The sequence below is a fragment of the Macaca mulatta genome, chromosome 5, assembly GCF_049350105.2.
Source record: "Macaca mulatta isolate MMU2019108-1 chromosome 5, T2T-MMU8v2.0, whole genome shotgun sequence".
Taxonomy (NCBI): domain Eukaryota; kingdom Metazoa; phylum Chordata; class Mammalia; order Primates; family Cercopithecidae; genus Macaca; species Macaca mulatta.
Genome location: NC_133410.1, coordinates 79,436,601 through 79,455,181, shown reverse-complemented (window position 1 = coordinate 79,455,181; position 18,581 = coordinate 79,436,601). Strand labels below are relative to the sequence as shown.

Below are 18,581 nucleotides of genomic sequence, written 5' to 3'. Positions count from 1 at the left end.
GTAATCTGGTGAGAACGATGGAAAAAAATAACCATTTTTAGAAAAAAGGAATATTAGAAATATTGAAGTAAATATCACAAAAGTCATTCTATTACAAAGGCATTAACTCCTTCCTATCAATAGAATGTACCAATTTAAAAACTTTTAGTAGGAATGTATCTTCTATTTTGTAACAGAAATCAAGGGACAAAGAGAATTAGCTCATCCATACTTCCTACTCTTACTGGTTATCAAAACGTAGCCACAAAAAAACTGTTCATTCATTTTCATCTTAACAAAATAACATTTTTGGCTGGGTGCAGTGGCTCACGCCTATAATTCCAGCACTTAGAGACGCCAAGGAGGGCAGACTGCTCGAGCCCAGAAGTTCGAGACCAGCCTGGGCAACATAGTGAAACCCTGTCTCTATTTTTTTTAAATACATGTTTTTTAAAAAATAAAAAAATATCATTTTTATACATATAAATACCATTTTTAAAAAATTTAACAAAAATATAATGCATTCAATCTGTAATAATTTGTAATATCTCTACCAACATCTTAAAATTATATTTGTTTGTTTTTTGAGACAGAGTTTCACTATTGTTGCCCAGGCTGGAGTGCAACGGCGCGATCTCAGCTCACTGCAACCTCTGCCTCCCACGTTCAAGCGATTCTCCTGCCTCAGTCTCCTGACTAACTGGGATTACAGGCACCTGCCACCACACCTAATTTTTTGTACTTTTAGTAGAGACAGGGTTTTATCATGTTGGCCAGACTGGCCTTGAACTTCTGACCTCAAGCGATCCTCCTGCCTTGGCCTCTCAAAGTGTTGAAATTGCAGGCATGAGCCACTGTGCCTGGCCAGAATTTTTTATTATAAGTAGTCAAAATAATGAGTCTTTAAAATTATTATTTTTTTATTACAGAATCACTTTGTGCTCACTACAGAAAACTTGTAAAATATAAAAAGAAGAAAACAATGTCCCATAATCTTACCAACTAGAAACAACCATCATAACCATTTTATTTCTTGTAATGGTACTATCTTACTATTAGTAAGAATACTATTAATTAATACTTATTAACCACTTCCTTTGAGCTATTCAGCTAAGAGCTTTCCAAACATTTCCATTATACCTTTACAATAATCCTATTCAAGTAGTAGATGAACATGTGAATATTTTACAGTTTTGTCAAGTAGGGTTGAAAGAGGTTAGGAAATATGCCTAAGGTCATAGAGATAAATGGTAGAGCTGAAGCCAGCATCCTTGATCACTATACCACACCACCATCAATGTACAGATAGAGACAATGCTATACACTACTCTTTGCTCCTAAAATTACAAATATAATTTTTAGATGGCTACTTAATAACAGCACTTGGATATATAGTAACTTTACTGACTCACTCCTCTCCTGGATTCATGTTATATTCAGGATAGGTGATTCATTCAATATAAAAATAAAAACTAGATAAATGCAAGACTTGCTTGTCCACTTCTAAATTTAAATTATAATATATAATTCAACTTACCCTTTTACTGAGGCAAATAACTGGCCACATACTGCAACCTAACGTGCAGCAGCAACAAAGGCAGCCACAAAGTAGCCAACGTACATTAACGGGAAGGTTCTTCTTAAGACAACTGTTAACTCTGTTGATGCTGGCTTTAAATTCTTCAGGAGCTACCTAAAGAAAAATTTTAAGAAATAATAACAATGCAATATTAATGTCAAAAAACATGACTGATAAGCATACTTTTTTCTAATTTTCTCAGAAAACTGTCATTTTGAGGCATACAAATAGTACAAAAATGAGACACTCACTTTTCCAGTTAATGAAGAAGGGAATTCTGATTCAAATTTGTTGCTCAGTCCAAATCTATTTTTAAAAAATAAGAAGAATATGTTATTACATGTCATTGATGCCAAAAATATAGACCATTTAATTTAAAGGTCAAGTCAATAGAAAGCATTTTCACATAAGGAGGAAGTTTGAGACATAAAATGGAAGTTTGAGATAAAATAACTGTAATAAGCAATTTATGAAATGTAACAAGCAATTATTTTAGCAGTTAAACGGAAACTTTTGCATAATGATAAGGGGCTGAATGTTAATTAACCAGCAGTATGTAAACAAAAATATAAATGGTTCATTTAATTTGAGCTACCACCTTTATATCTTAAAAAGTTAACTACAAAGCATATTATTTTAATGGGTGGGATAGCAATTTTTTCCAGCTTTTAATGTTATTGGTGGAAACAAACAATAGCTGTGAATTTTAGCAGGTGTCCTACACAAGCAATAAGATGAGAAGCAAAATGCAGGAAAAAGAGTGGGGAAGGGGAAGAATAAGGAAAAAGGGAGAGAAAAAATAAAAAAGTAGGAACGGACAAAGTGCTACCAAGAACTCTCTTAGGTTCCATTCAATACCTATTTGTCAGTGCATTAGATGGTATGAAAGAAAATGTAGACATGTACTATACCTATATCTATTCCTATTACCTAAAAGATCTTTTCTTGAATCATGGTTAAAATATTCCATGGCTTTAGAATTGATAAAAGATTTAAACTATTTTCAAAGAATGGTAAATATAACAAGAAGATAAAAGACATAACAAAAACAACCTATTTTGCTTTTATCTATCAGAAGTCTACCAGTACTTGGAGAAAAGAGAATTCATTCAAATCACAACTATTGAGTACATTCCATGCAAAATTTCAATACAGGCTTTTATGGCTTTTACAGCTTCCTTTGTTTCCTTGAGAAATCACATATGAGACCAATTTTACTTTTATGTAATTTGAGATAATTTTGAAAGTTCATGTAATACACACTGTAAAGTTTCGAAGGGGGAACTCCAACTTTACACCTAAATCTAAACGGAATCTTGAAACAGGCTTGTTTTACTCATATCCTACATACACCCATTTCACTATTTCTACATTCCTCCAGTCTATAGTCATAACTCAGTGCAAACCACTCCAATCTGTTATCCAGCTTTCTCATCATCATCAAATTCAGGTTTATCTTTCCTGACAGACCTTTTCCATTCCAAACTCCTTTAACACTTTCCTCTGAAACCCTCAATCTGTTGATCTGCAGCTATCAGGATACCTCCTTACATCTTATCTTAAAAAACAAAACAAACCTTAAACCTAGTCATGTGCCATATAACAATGTTTCAGTCAGGACATACTTGAAGGTGGTCCCACAAGATTTTAATACTGTGTTTTTACTGTATCTTCTCTATGTTTAGATACACGAAACTTACCACTGTGTTATAACTGCCTACAATACACAGTACAGTAACACACTGTACAGGTTTGTAGCGTAAGGGCTATGGGCTATATATCATATAGCCTAGATGTGTAGTAGGCTACAACATTTAAGTTTGTATACACACCCTCTGTGATGTCTGCACAATGATGAAATTGCCTACCGACCCATTTATCAGAATAGTCCCCATAGTTAAGCACCACATACCTGTACGTATCTTCACTTTAACCACAAACCCTGTTGAAATGCCACTCTTTCCTTAGAAATCCTCAACTACAGTTCACTCCTGACCTTATCTATTCTAAATAACTTTACCTCCTGCACCTCCATCTAATTCAGCAACCTACTCACTGTGATATATTCTGCATATTGTCATCACTTGGGACTGTATCACCTCTGAAATTCTGAACTGTAAAATTCTCCTCTTACCACTGCCATCAATCATTTCATTTCTCCCATCCTTACTAAATTTGTTTTTTGGCCTCTGGTTGTAATTTACTACTTCCTACCCCTCCATAGCTCCCTATGACTCCATTTCCTTCCTTATTTGCCAGAACTACAGTCAATCATTTTGAACGTACTCCAACAAACACCCTTAATCATCTCTACAGTGTCCCTTGCCAACCCAGGTTCAATTAAATTGTTTACTTTCTTCACACTGCCTGGAGCTACTGGAGAAAAATCACATTTATAAATGCATCACTATTAATAAATATATATAGAAAATACATATCTTATTTCTAACCTCAGTGAGTATTATTTTAACAATATTTATTCATCCCCAATAAGTTCCCTTTTCCATACTCCGTAGTTGTGGCACCTGTCTTTAGGTACTCCACTTTATCCTCACAACATTTTTTTGCAAATAACCACAGTTGTCAACTCTGAGAGAAAAAAAAGTCATTGAATATAAACTGCTTTACCTTCCCTCCCTTTTATTTTTGGACTTACTTTTATATCTTCAGTAATTTTACCATCTCTCAATGGAGGAAAACTTCCAAAAACTAACCATTTACTTCTGGTTGCATCTCCTCTAGTCTTCACTGCATCCACTGTATTTCTACCTCGCTTCAGGCTACTTAAACACAGCCTACAAACCTGAATTAGTCTATCCACCTGAGACTGTGAATCCCTATTTCTTCTTCTCTCTCAATGTCTGATGGCATCTATTTCTTTCCGTCCTCAACTAATGTTTTGAAAGACTCCTTTACATTAACCATCTTTACGTTACCTCTCATTCATTATTCAAACTACCACAATCCAGGCTTTCCTACACACTTCTTTACTAATAAGACTGTTCTCATCAGAGTAGTAGAAAATCACTCTTTTCAGCAAGTCTTCTTTCATATAGCATGCTTTCTCCAGGCAAAGAGCTTGAACGTCAGAATTTCTTATTTGGCATAGGCCACAGCAAATATCTCCTTTGCTATGTTTTTCATCCCTGCCAAAACCTTCTCTCTTTTTTTTTCCAAATCTAGACCAACCAAAACAATAGTATCAGGTAGAATTTTAGCAAGACCATCCTATTTTATTAAATGGATAAGAAAAGTCACACTTCTTGTTTGATAATATAACTGTAAAATATCACCTCTAATGATTTATTTTTGACACAAACCACTTAATTTTGACAATACCTTAGTTCTGGTTTCTTAAGTTCAGCAGAAGGCAGAGACTGTTAGAATGAAAATGGCATATATGTTTTGCTTTCAATTGACAGCATTATAAATGTACCCACAAGTTTACATAAAAGTTTTTAAATATGGTAAAAATCATTTCCTTTATTCTAAGACAAAGTACAATTGGCTCAGCACAGTATCAGAAAGGCCAAGTTTCATCCAATAAAATAATAATTTGATGTACTTGAAAGAAGAGCAACGATTCCTGCACTGAGTAGGAAGCCGAACCCCCTTCAGACTCTAATAACCAAACACTCTACTAATCCAAAAAGCTAGAAGTAGCACTTGGATAATTTTTTAAAATATGATTTAAAGTAGGTGGCATCTTAATCCAGTTATCTACAAGACTAATAAAATTACATTTAAAAAATATTTTATGTTGGCAAGAAGGTCAAGATGGAAAAATATCACACACTATCAATGGAACTATAAATTGTTACAACCATTTCAGATTAATTTGGCACTGAAAATATTTATATCTTTGTCTCTTTAGAAATGTAATATTACCTAAAAAATAACTTGAAATGTGGATTAAATTTATGCATAAACAAGTTCATTGAATCTTTATTCACAAATATAAAAATGTATCTATAACATTTTAGGAATGGTTAATTATCTCAATATAACAGAATATTAAACAACCATTAAATATGAAATTTGTAAACCAAAAACATGGAAATATCATTGAACATAAACTTCTTCACCTTCCCTCCCTTTCATTTTTAGATTTATTTATATATCTTCAGTATTTTTACCATCTTTCTCAAATGGAGGAAAATGTTGAAGAAGAAAATTCAGTATATCATGATCTTAACTAAAAAGAACAAAAATCTCACAAGTTGATAGAATTTTCAGGAGTGCAATCTGGTAGTACGTAAAAGGGGTCTTAAAAAATATTCCTACCCTGGCTGGGTGTGGTGGCTCATGCCTGTAATCCCACCACTTTGGGAGGCCGAGGCAGGTGGATCACCTGAGGTCAGGAATTCGAGACCAGCCTGGCCAACATGGTGAAACCCCGTCACTCTAAAAATGCAAAAATTAGCCGGATGTGGTAGTGGGCACCTGTAATCTCCGCTATTCGGGAGGCTGAGGTAGGAGAATTGCTGGAACCCAGAGGCGGAGGTTGCAGTGAGCCGAGATTGCATCATTGCACTCCAGCCTGGGCCAACAACAGTGAGACTGAGTCTCAAAAAAAAAAAAAAAAAAAAAAAAATTCCTACCCTTTGATCCAGTAATTCTACTTCCAGAAATGTATCAAGAGAAAATAGCTGCAGTGGCACAGATATGTTAATGAATAATCAAGTATTCTGTAGTGTTATTTTACGGAGGGGGTATTAAAGACATTTTGTGTCATTTGTTGTTTTTTTAAATAACAGCTATTTTTCAGCAATGCATAGTTGCTGTTAACTAAATAATTGACAAGTATTTTATTTTATTTTTTTGAGACAGGCTCGTTTTGTTGCTCAGGCTGGAGTGCAGTGGCATGATCTCATCTCACTATAACCTCTGCCTCCCAGGTTCAAGCGATTCTCATGGCTCAGCTTCCCAAGTACCTAGGATTACAGGTGCTTGCCACCATGCCAGGCTAATTTTTGTATTTTTAGTAGAGACAGTGTTTCACCATGTTGGCCAGGCTGGTCGCGAACACCTGACCTCAAGTGATCCGCCCACCTTGGCCTCCCAAAGTATTGGGATTACAGGCGTAAAGCCACCACACCCAGCAGACAAATATTTTATAACGTACAATACCATCCTAATTTTGTTTTCTTATTTGAATATTTTATTTGGCATTAACTAGGTATTTTAAGATAAGTAAACAGGGAAATTTGGGTTCACTAATCAACAGTTTTCTTGAATGCATTTCAATTTTTTCCATAGTTCAAGTCCATATAATCCTCTGTCCCTCTTACTTCAGTTTTTACGTCTTCTATGTTCCTTATATCTTCTTATATTAACAATGTCTCCTGGCATTCACTACTGAACTATCATTTTAAATTAAGACATGTTTTGAACTCATAATGAATTTTGTCTTTTAAATGCAGAAATGCAAGAATCTGCTGCTTCAACTTGTTTTGCCCTTAATCAAAAATATATGTTCAATGTTTCTTTTCTTCTGAGTTACAGTGATATTTTTAACAGTGAAATATTTAAAACAGAAATATCTTATAATTAAATTAATTATAATACAACAATCTGAAAAGATGCTACACAGCTCAAAACCATGTATACTAGAGAGTGTAGTCTGTTACTCTGCATGCCTAACTAGGAACTCCCTATACTTTGGCTAACTAGATCACAAGTGGACATCTGCTTTAAGAACAGCTAATCCCTGGGCTGGCTAGCAGCACGTGGAATGGCAAGGCCAAACAGTCCTGCCTAACTTAGATAACATTAACTAACTCAATCAGCTCTCTCTTGAGGTATCTGAACATAAGACAAATAGATGGTAACATGCAGAGCTGACAGAGAGAGGGCTTACAGAGAGGGCTTAAAATGAAGTCAAGATGTAGTAAAGCCATCGATAACTATAAGTCAAAATAAACTGAAGCCAATAGTAAGAAGAAACTGATATCAGCAGACAAGTAATGATGGGCCAGATGAGGGAGGGTCTTGTAGAACATTAAAAGGACTCTGAAGAAGATGGGGAACCTTTGAGGGGCCTGATACAGAGAAAAGACTTGAACTGACTTATGTTTTAAAGGATCACTATAGCAGATGTACCAAAATGACTGTATAAGAGGAGAGGCAAAAGTGGAAAGGTGGAGACAGGCGGAAGAAAATATATATATATTTTTTTTTTGTAATTTAGATGGATTCTTGCTATGTTGCCCAGGGTAGTTTCAAACTCATGGGCTCAAGTGATCTTTCTGTCTCAGCCTCCCGTGTAGGTGGGATTACAGGTACATGCCAGCATGCCTGACTTAAGAAATATATTAAGTGTAAGGCAGAAGGGATACTGGCAACTCACTCCAGCCGTGTAGGTGGCAAAATAGGGCCAGATTTTGAAGACAGAGCCAAAATGTCAAGACAAAATGGATGCAGTGAAAGAGAAAGAGGAAAATCAAGAACATATCAAAAAGTTTTTGAGCTAAACAAATAGTGTCCTCAATCTGCCATCAACTGACAATGGAAGGCTGCCGTTGAAGTTGATTTGGGGTGTAGATCATGAATTCCATTTTGGATATTCTGGATTATGAGACATTCAACCTGTACAAATCCACAGATACAGAGAATTTTTATCTTCCTATAGATATGACAAGACCTATGAGCATATGAACTAGAAATTTCAAACTGAACACATGGGTTATACAGATGGCACATGCAGAGAGAGCTTATTTCCTAATGCTGAACTTTGAGTTCAATGAACTCAAATTTTTAGCTACTTTTGGAGATAAAGTCATAATTACGGAAAAAAACTAACAGGCTTTGATGTATATAAATCATGCTTTATGTTTATCTGGTTGATTCAACATATGTCTGAATATCAATATAGCTCAAAGAGGATGGGATCTAATTGAAAGTATACTCTATTTATCCAAAAGATACAGAAACCCTGGAGTTAGAGACACATTTTTGGGTTTCAGAATAATTCTAAAAATTTTAACTCTGTAACCACATTCTGAACAATATTTGAGTTCATCCGGTTTCATGAAAGTTTAATCTCATTCAGGAAACTAGTGAAATCAAAGACTTAATTCTCTAAAGCATGTGTTAAATTTACTCTATCATAAACCTCACCATTATACATAGTCTTATAATAATCTAGCATTAGCATTTTATTCATTTTTAATTATTAAGGTTATAATATCCATTATTAACAGATTACATATGTTGTTAAGCAGTGAAAGTTATACAAGTGTATACCCACGAAAATGCACAGTATAACTAACTTCTGATGATATAGGGATGCAGCTGATCTAAACAACTTTTAAATTTTCTGTACTGAAGAAAAAAATTTTTGTATATCTGATTTATACATATTTTAGAATATTCTTAATACTTCTATAACTCAAGAGCAAAAGAATGATGCTAAATTATGTTCACTTAAGCAAAATATATGGTTGAACTGATTTACAATACAGACTAACAAAAATATTCATTTCAAGTAACATTTATAATTGAGTAGTTTAGAAAAGACCAAGAAAGGAGACTGGGTACATAGGAACTCCACCACTGAACTAACCAAAGCCCACATTATGACTACAATGCAAGATCAAAGAGAATAAAACAAGAAGCTCTTGCAGGAAGCTCACTATATATAGTACATTCACTTTTTATCAATCAAAATAACAAAGTTAGGTAACCTTCAAATCCAACCAACTCTATCCAAGTAGATAGTGGGACAGAAAAAAAGCTTAAGGAGAAAAAAATTATTCTTCAGGGACATTGTGAGAACATTTCAGCTCCTGTGGATGCAACTGAGTTTTAAATGTAAGATATAAAAAACACAATTTTTTCCTCAAATCTAACGGATCATGTACTGAGGGCTGTCACATACCACACACCTTATAGCTAAAGGATATCACGTTTACGAGGGTTCCCACTTCAAAAATCTATGACCTTGTGGGACTCCCTCTAATTCCAGCACATGCTATTCTCTTGGCATACTAGCTGCCCCAGCAGCAGAACAAAAAGTGCAGGTATGCCATCAAAATAATTCCCAGTGAACAGTAAAAGTAGCCAGTTATTTAACGTTAGCCTACACAAAGCTAAAATTAAAAAATAAACAGACCAAAACACACACAACAACTGAGGAATCAGACAGCAAAAGTGGCCATTGCTATGTATTTCCATACATCATAGGAAAAGCTGTGAAATTTGATGGTTTATACCCAGAATTGTAATAACTCATTTAATCTAGAGATCAACACCCTAGCTAGGGCCACTATCACATCTTATGGAGGCTACTTCAATAACCTTCTAAATTTCATCTTAATCCCTTTACAATCCTTTCTGGCCCCTACTGAACTCTCTAACCTCATTTCAAGACATTATCCCCTTTGTTCACTATATTCTAGCCATAATATAGAGGTATCCTTTCAGTTCCTCAGGCAAGTCAAGCTTGTTTTGGCTTGAAGTCTTGGTACCTGCTGTTCTCCAGATCCAGGGGCTCTTGACAGGACTCTCGTCCTTCCTAAATGTTAGCTTCCTCAGAGAGGTTCTCCCTAATCACATTATTTTCAATCACAGGATCTCATCCATTTCCTTCACTGCAATTTTATCAGACAAAATTTGTCTATTAGCTGTAAACTCCATGAAGGCAGAAACTATGTGTGTTTCATTTTGGGTTTCATTGTATACCTAGAGCCTTGTGCAATACCTGGCAGAAAAATGGTCATTTAACAAATACTCATTAAATTACTTATCAGGAAACCTCAATAAGACAGCTGATAATCAAAGATTAAGCAAAATATACTCTGATAAAACAAAATAAATATTGTAAAATCCAAGTACTAAAACCCAAGCATCGAAACCCAAGCATCTACATTCAACAATCAGAATGAACTTGTCTTACTTTATATGCAGTTCTAATAAGGCTGGCTGTTTTACTTCCAAGTACAGCTGATCAATTACAAAGAGAGAGGAAAGTAAACCAAAAAGAACAGCCCACATATGAAATTTAAATGAAAGTGCCATTTAGAGAAGGTTCTCAAACTCCAACATACCTCAGGGCCACTAATGCATCACTGTGTACCAATCTCATAGCCATTTTTGATTAAATTATTCCTCTAGTCAATTAGATAATTCTGATCTATGCTCAGAATCTTGTTTTAAAGCAGAAAAGCATACATCACATTTTAGACTGACATCCCACAAAATGGTAAAGAGTAACCAAAAAATGTGCATGCAGGGTTAAACATCAAAGTATGTCATAAGTAATAATTTGTTGAATGCCTATTAATTAGATAAATTCTGACTCACACATAACCTCTAAGGTGGATATATTATCCTCTTTCCCAGAAGAAAAAACTGAAGTTGGGAAAGGTTAATTTGCTTATGGTTACTGTTAGGAAGTGACTGAGAATTGAAACCAATTTGCCTGATATCAAAGACCATACTTTTTCCACAGTACCATCTATTACTTCCCAAATATGTCTGACAGAATCACATAGCACTCTTACCAAAACTAAAAATCCCTAAACTCTTCCCTTCCAGACCCAAGATTCTGATTGGGTCAAAAGTCACACACACATACACAGCACACACACACACACAATCTTACATGGAAGACACTAAAAGGATACTTAAGAGCATCTGTTGCTACATGTTATATTTAAAGCTTAATTTTATTAAGAATAAAATCTAAATAGCTTTATAGCAGATTAGAAACCTAAGCCAGACATAGCTATCAGATATTTGAAAGATTTCTTTCTGAGTATACAGCTAGCCTAATATCCTGGGCCTTTAACCTGTTAACAGTATAAACTCCAGCTGGAAATCAAGAGTAGATCTCAACTTAATAGTATTATTCTTTAGAGTAATATTATTTATTTAAATTATTTAGAATAGTATTTGATTATTTACTATCATAATAATTACATATAATTTACTTTTCACCATTTAATCCCTCTTTTCTACTTAGCTAGTCATATAAAATTTTAAGTACTAATCAATTTCATATCCCTTGGTAGGTAAAAATCCAACACTGAACTCTTTGGACCAAAATATCATATAAATTCTCAAATTTAGATACAGTAAAAACTTTGAAACCTCAGTTAATTATCATAGTTCTCATTTCTTCAAGAAAATCTATGCATTAAGAAGTTTTAGTAGTTGGTCCAAATAAAACGCACAGAATTTTTTCTTCATATTACCAAAGATATGTCCAAATTATAATCAAATTAATTTCCTCTCAAACTATATGGAATAAGAAAAATCTCTGGGAGGCCACACATGATGGCTTATACATACAATCCCAGCATTTGGTGGGGCTGAGACAGGAGGAACACTTGAAGCCAGGAGTTCAAAACCAGCCTGGGCAACACAGTGGAGCCCCATCTCTACAAAAACCAAAAAAATATTTTTTAAAAAAAATTAGCCAGGAATAGCAGCGTGTACCTGTAGTTCTAGCTACTTGGGAGACTGAGAAAGGAGGATCACTAGAGCCAGGAGGTCAAGGCTACAGTGGGCTGTGATCGGGCCACTGCCCACAAGCTTGGATGACAGGGCAAGACTCTGTCTCAAAAAAAAAAAAAAAAAAACTCTTAAGAAAAAAAACCAAAAAGAGTTATCAAAAAAAACTACCTTAATTTGATAATTTCCTCACAATTACCAGATTCCATTTTTTAAAACAGAGGAGGCATTTATCTTTTCAATGTGATAAGTAGTTACAGAATATCGTTTGCCTTTGTTAGGAGATGCAGAAAGAGAAGAAAACAGTGATTCATTTGGCAATTCTGACAAAATCCAAAGATGTATACAATTACTTCGTTCATTTAGAAAATATTATAGGAACTACAGTATTCTAGACACTATATTAAAGAATAAAGAAAGATCAATAAACACAACCCCTGCCCGCAAGAACTTTATATCCTGTGGAGATACATTAATGAGGCCTTCAAAAATTTGAAAACAGAAAGCTTAAGCTTTAGAAATAAATAGAATATGTCTTAAATATTATGCTGGGTGGGAGAAAGAGGTAGGAATTATAAAGTTTAATGAAACTGTTTTATTGAAATGATTCTGTAATTTGGCAACTCACATTCAGGTCTCTTACTGCTAACCACAGCATCTAGTAGCAGTCCCGAAATACTGACACATTTCAAGACAATTTTTTACTAACTCTACCATTTGAAAAATCGATAAACACTAAGGTGTTCTTGTGATGTCTCTTATTCAAAAATCATCCCAATGTACTTTCCAAACATTTTCAAGTCACATTTCTAAATCTTTAATCTTCCATAACATATCTGGAAGGAAAACAAGCAAAAAGTGGTTTCTGACAGCCATTGATAAAAACTGGTGTTGAAGGATAAGGAATTATTTGTGGAGATGGTAAGATTACACCTCAGAAGAGAGTACATGAAGACACAGTAAAATTACAAGGGAATAACATTAGAAACAAATCTCAGCAAAATAACTTGGCTCTATGACAGGGCTTGAGTTAGAAGTCAAAGAGTATACATACTCTAGGAAAGTCCCAAGTTTGATTCTGATATAACAAGGGTATAAAGTGGGGATGGGAGCAAATAATGTCTGTTATAATGATAGATTACCTAGGAAATATTGGCCTAAAACTACTTTTAAATTCTAACTTTTAGACTGACACATCTTTTAGAGTTATTACTGTGAAAAATGAAACTCTTCAATAAATGATCAACATATTTTGCAAATATATTTTGAAACATAAGGAACTCCATAATTTTAAAATATTAACCAATCTGATCAAGACTACCTAATAGTCTTTTTACAGTATTACTGTTGCTTTTAGAAACTATTTTTCCTCATTGTCAGTTATATGAGAAGTCACCACGAAAGCAAAAAGAAAATCTACTTTTAATTGAATCGTAAGTGTAAGTATTTTAGGTTACATGTACCAAAATATTATGCAATAATAGGAATTTATCATTTATCTTCCTTCCTTCCAATACCACTTTCCTCAAAATATGCTTCTGCACAAGATTTCTCCATATTGCTACATAGAAATCTAACAATGAAGGGAAATATTATACTTAACAGAAGAATGTCAGAAAAGAATACTGATCATGAGAGAAGTATAAAAAATAAGTCTGATTTGGGGTCAGGATGAAAACATTTGTATTTTAAAAAAGGAAAATATTTGTATTAAAAGCCACTTTAAAGCAGACTTTAGGCAAATTAGACATGTTGCATCCTATGTCACAAAAATCTGATTATGCCTAGAGACCAACCTAGAGAATGGAAGGTAACTTTCTTTCTCACATCACCACAATGACATGCCAATCATGTCACGTGAGAATACAATAGTTTCTAAAAATAAACAGTAGTATTGTAATATATTAAAGTAGAAAAAAAGAGCAGAAATAGTCAACTGTAAAGGCCTACTCAAAGTTACATCTGTGAAAAACATATGGATTGATCTATATCCTTCCAGACTGATCTAGACTACAGATGATTCAGTTTACATGGTCAATTACTTTCAAATTGGTAAGGGAAGACTGCTCTGATCAGCACCTCAGTTAAAAAAAAAAAAGGTGGGGGAGGGGGTGTGAGGGGCAGTGACAAATTTAGCCAGTCTTACTACAACTGTTCTAATAGCTCCTCCCATTTATATTTAAAGCAAGAAAAACTGAATGTCCTCAACAGTCATAGTAACACATATGCACCAATTCTAAAAACCTTTATAGGTGCTAACTGGGCTATCTATTGGCATAGTGCTAGTGTGCCTGGGAATTATGCATGACAGATCCATGTTAAAAAAAAAAAAAAAAAAGTTTTGTATTATTACCTATGTGCCACAAAATAGGCTTAAGTTTTCAATGCAGAAAGATCCTTATTGTCATCAAAATACTTCAAACAGTAATTTAAGCACATACACATTGCTTAGAAATGGAAAAATAACACTAAAGTGAATCACTGTTATGTTTGACAACGGCAATTCTAATTTTTTAGTACTTTGTTTTACACCTGTTTCTCAAAGTGTAAAACTGTATCTGAGGAGAATAATAAAAACTAGTATCTACTGAACATAGTACCACACACGGCAATAAATTCTTTTCATGTACCATCTCATTTAATCCTTAATAATCTTAAAAGGTATCGACTGTAACTACCCCCATCTCAACTAAAGGTCATGAATAAACAATTTATCCAGGAAGTAGCTGAGATAGATTTTAACCCAGAGCCCAGAACCAAGATAAATGGGAGAAGAAGAAAGTTGCTGAGGAAGATCAGAGATTTAACTCCCAATGTAAAAAGGCATACTATTTATTGATGATAGATAGTCCCTCCCTATAACCTGGAATACTTTTCAATCTTGGCTACACATGAGAATCACCTGTGAGATTGTATTATTTATTTATTTATAATTTTAACTATCCATGCCTAGGACCCATAATTTTAACTATCCATGCCTAGGACCCTCACTTAGTACCTGGCCTTCAACTGGCCTGGGGTAGAGCAAAGACAAGGGTCTTTTTTTAAAGTCACCCAGGATTCTAATGGAGAGCTAAGTTTGAAAATCACTAATAATTCTTTGCTACCCTATTAATCTCTCCAGGTAGCCAACCACAATCAAGTTTACTGATTACTTAGGTTCTGAGCACTTTGTCCACTATTACATTTTCCACTTTCAACAAAGTGCTTAGTTTTTCTTCTCCTTAACAGAGGTAACATTACAACTACAGCGGCGTCTTTTTAAATGACAAGATTTAGCTTTTCTTTGATATGAGGAATGTAGAAGGAGGGATAGACGGCATGACAAAGTGTGGAAATCACTTCTTTAAGCATCCACATACTCCTGAGGCTTAAAACAATGCAAAAAGGTCATAAAAGTCAAAATAAAATCAAACGGCAGGTTATGAATTCTGTGATATATGTTAAAAGTTTAACATCCATGATATTTGGTTGTATTTCTTAAGCTGGTGACAACACTTAGAAAGTATTACTGTGGTGATAAATTCCACTGTCTTGTCATGGTGCTGTGATGGCAATTATGCAGTGTTTTTACCCTGTTAAGTCACCTGAATATAAACTAACAGGTGCTAAAGAAATCAAAGCATTACATAAGCATACTCAAACAACAATACAGCTGGTCATATGAGAAATGCAATTATTTTGCTGACAAACTTGTATGAGAAGTCTCACTGTTTCCCTAAGTTATTCACAGCACATCCCACTCACTCTTCACCAAAATATAATGAAGACTATTCCAGATATTTTCAGACTTGCTGGCTCTTTTACTGAAAAAGTGAAGAAGTACAGAGATACCTGGCAAGTATGGAAGTTTGATCTATGATTTGAACAAGAGATCTAAAACGGAAGAGTATCAAAACATCAAGTGGTACAAAACTGTGGACTTCATAGAGAAACATTACAAAACTTCCTGCTTCCGGACAGCTCATTATTTGGTTCAAGTCTTCACATTCCTTTATTTGTCATGGTCTTTCCGAAAGCTTTCATTCCTTATTGTTTAATACCAAACTTTTAATGTTACTAGTGGGACTTTCCAAATTAAGAAGCCCCAAGTTCGTGCCCCAAGGAGGAACTTCAGGACTACAGTTTTCCCTCAGCAACCTGAGCAGAGTGTATGTCCCTCACGTAGTTTTTTGTTGTTGTTGTAAACATATTTCTTTCTGCACATCTTAAATTTGTGTTCAACTATGTATTTTTATCACGTACAACTACAAGAACTTGCATTAGTTGTGCGGAAATGTGTGGAAGAACTGGGAGAACTGTGGGTATGTGTGAAACAGACACGACAGGGAGCTTCGCTGCCAATTGTCACTGGGGTCTCACACGACCCAGATCTGGCCTCTGAGCCATGTCACTGGGTGCAAAGGCACAGAGAACCACAGGATAACTGGGCGAGAAAACAAGGAGGCTCCCCGTCAATACACCCTGAAGGGGAAGGGTGGCCCGCAGGACAGACCCTAATGAAAACCCGTGCCTACTGGGATCGTCACATCGCCCGGGCCTGTAGGGCCTGCTAAAGAGGTGTGTGGAGGAGGAAGGACAGCGTCCGTCCCCACTTCGGAGACCCAAACAAATGAAAATAAGCCAAGTTCTCACTTCCTGGTCGCCGACTCTTTCCGAAGGCCACCGACACCCGACGGACACAGGGGAAACCGCGCTCCCGTGGAGTAACGGGGCCCACCCCAGCCCGCACCTCCCGCCCTCGCCCTTCTCCGGGCCTTACACGGTGACGTGACCGGAGCCGCGGACGACCACCGGGTCCGGCGAGTACTTGAGCAGCTGCTCCTCCAGGGCCCGCTCCTCGTCCTCCTCTTCCTCATAGATTTCGTCGAAATCCGCCATCCTGAGCCTCCGAGAGCCCCTGCCCAAAGGGGCCTGACTCCCGGGATTGGCGCCGGGGTACCCGCGGGCGAGGCGGCGGAGGCTGAGGGGGGGTCGCCGCTGCCGCCGGCTCCGAGGCCGCGGAGTTCGCTGTCGGCTCTCTCGGCTCCCGCTACAGAGGAGATGGGGTCGGGACCGTCGCCGCCACCGCCGCCGCCATTACCATCAGCAATAACAACAACACAATGTCAACATCCGCCCAGAGGCCAACACCTCCACAAGCACAGACGCCGCTGCCGCCGCCGCAGCAGCAACTCAGGCAACCACAGCAACAGCCTGAGCCACCCGCAGCGGGAGCAGCCGGCTACGGCATCGCGAGACTTCCCGGGCCTACGGGTGGGCGGGAGCGTGCGTGGGCGCGTGGGCGCGCGGACTGGCTGGCTGGCGGGCGGGCGGGCGCGCGCACGGGCGGCCTCGCGCGCTCCCAGGCCGCCGTCTTTCCTCTGCTTCCACCCGCGGACGGCGCCCGAGGCGCGCGCTCCCGCCGGCGCGGCCCCGCCCGCAGCTCCTGGGTCGCGGACCCGGGGGGCGGCGGCTCTGCTGACTGGAAGCGGTGACCTACGACTCCGACAACGCAGCTCGGAATGTCCAGTGGGACATTCAGTTCCCCAAAGTCATCTCTAACCAAAACAAACAACTGAAAAGAAAAAGCCCTGGCTGGAATAGACACATTTTTGTGCGTGCCATGCCGGTTTCTCTAATAATCGCATCTCGCTTTTTCTCAGGTTTTGAGTCTATGATGAGTACCAGAGTCTCTTTTTTCCCAATTTCAGGAGTCCAGCAGAGACATTGCAAACATGTGTGTCCACCACAGGATTTTCCAAGACATCTCCAAATTCAAACATCTTGTCCCTTGATCCCCTTTAATATAATCCAATATATAAGGCCAACGATGCTGGTTTTTTTTTTTTTTTTTTTCTTACAAGAAATCTCACAGTAGTCATGCTATGAAAAAAAAAAAAAAAAAAAAACTGATAAATTACCTGGATTCCATATTAGAAGACGCAGTTTCTTGCCCTAGCTCCCTCACCAAACATAACCTGGTTTGTGTTGTTGTTTCCTTAAAACCTTAGGGAATCCCTTTCCTTTTCTTACCAGTTCCTACCACAAAAAAAGACCTGAAAGAAAGGGAGGAGGGGAGGAAGAAAAGGAGGCAGGAAGGAAGAAAGGATGGAAGGACGAGAAAGAATGAAAGAAGAATGGGAGAGAGAGAAAAAAGGAAGGAGGGGAAGAAGGAAGGAAAAGGTTTAATGGAGTCTACTTATCTGCCTCGTAACAGTTGAAGGGTCACTTCGGGTACTTGGTATCATTAAGCATATAAACAGTACAGGGGAAGGGCTTCTGAGAAGAGAGTCCTGGACAGTGAGGACACATCATGGGAGAAGAAAGGATAGTTCTACTGAGCCCAGCGCTGGTCAGGCTATTCTCCAAGTGCAGTGTTCATGTCACAGTAGTCAGCTTTAGATGGGTCACTGTTGACGTGGAGAAAGTGCAAAGGAGGTCAATGAGGACAGTGAGAAATGCCAACCTCCTATTGGAAACAACTGAAGGAAATTGGTGTGGTTAGCCAAGAAAAGATGAAGGAAAACACAGTAGTTGTATCAGACTTATTGTATGCCTCCCTGGAGGATATTTGTTCATTCAACAA

At 37.0% G+C, this 18,581-nt stretch overlaps 1 protein-coding gene across 1 annotated transcript in view; it reads right to left on the bottom strand.

Moving 5' to 3' along the window:
• CHIC2 (cysteine rich hydrophobic domain 2) overlaps nucleotides 1-16,964 on the bottom strand; it is a 49,004-nt gene extending 32,040 nt beyond the window's left edge. Inside the window, 3 exon segments of the mRNA NM_001257545.1 lie at nucleotides 1,517-1,672; nucleotides 1,810-1,864; nucleotides 16,776-16,964. Coding sequence (NP_001244474.1) covers nucleotides 1,517-1,672; nucleotides 1,810-1,864; nucleotides 16,776-16,894 — 330 coding nt within the window. The 5' untranslated portion in view covers nucleotides 16,895-16,964.
• Nucleotides 16,965-18,581: the final 1,617 nt, after the last annotated feature.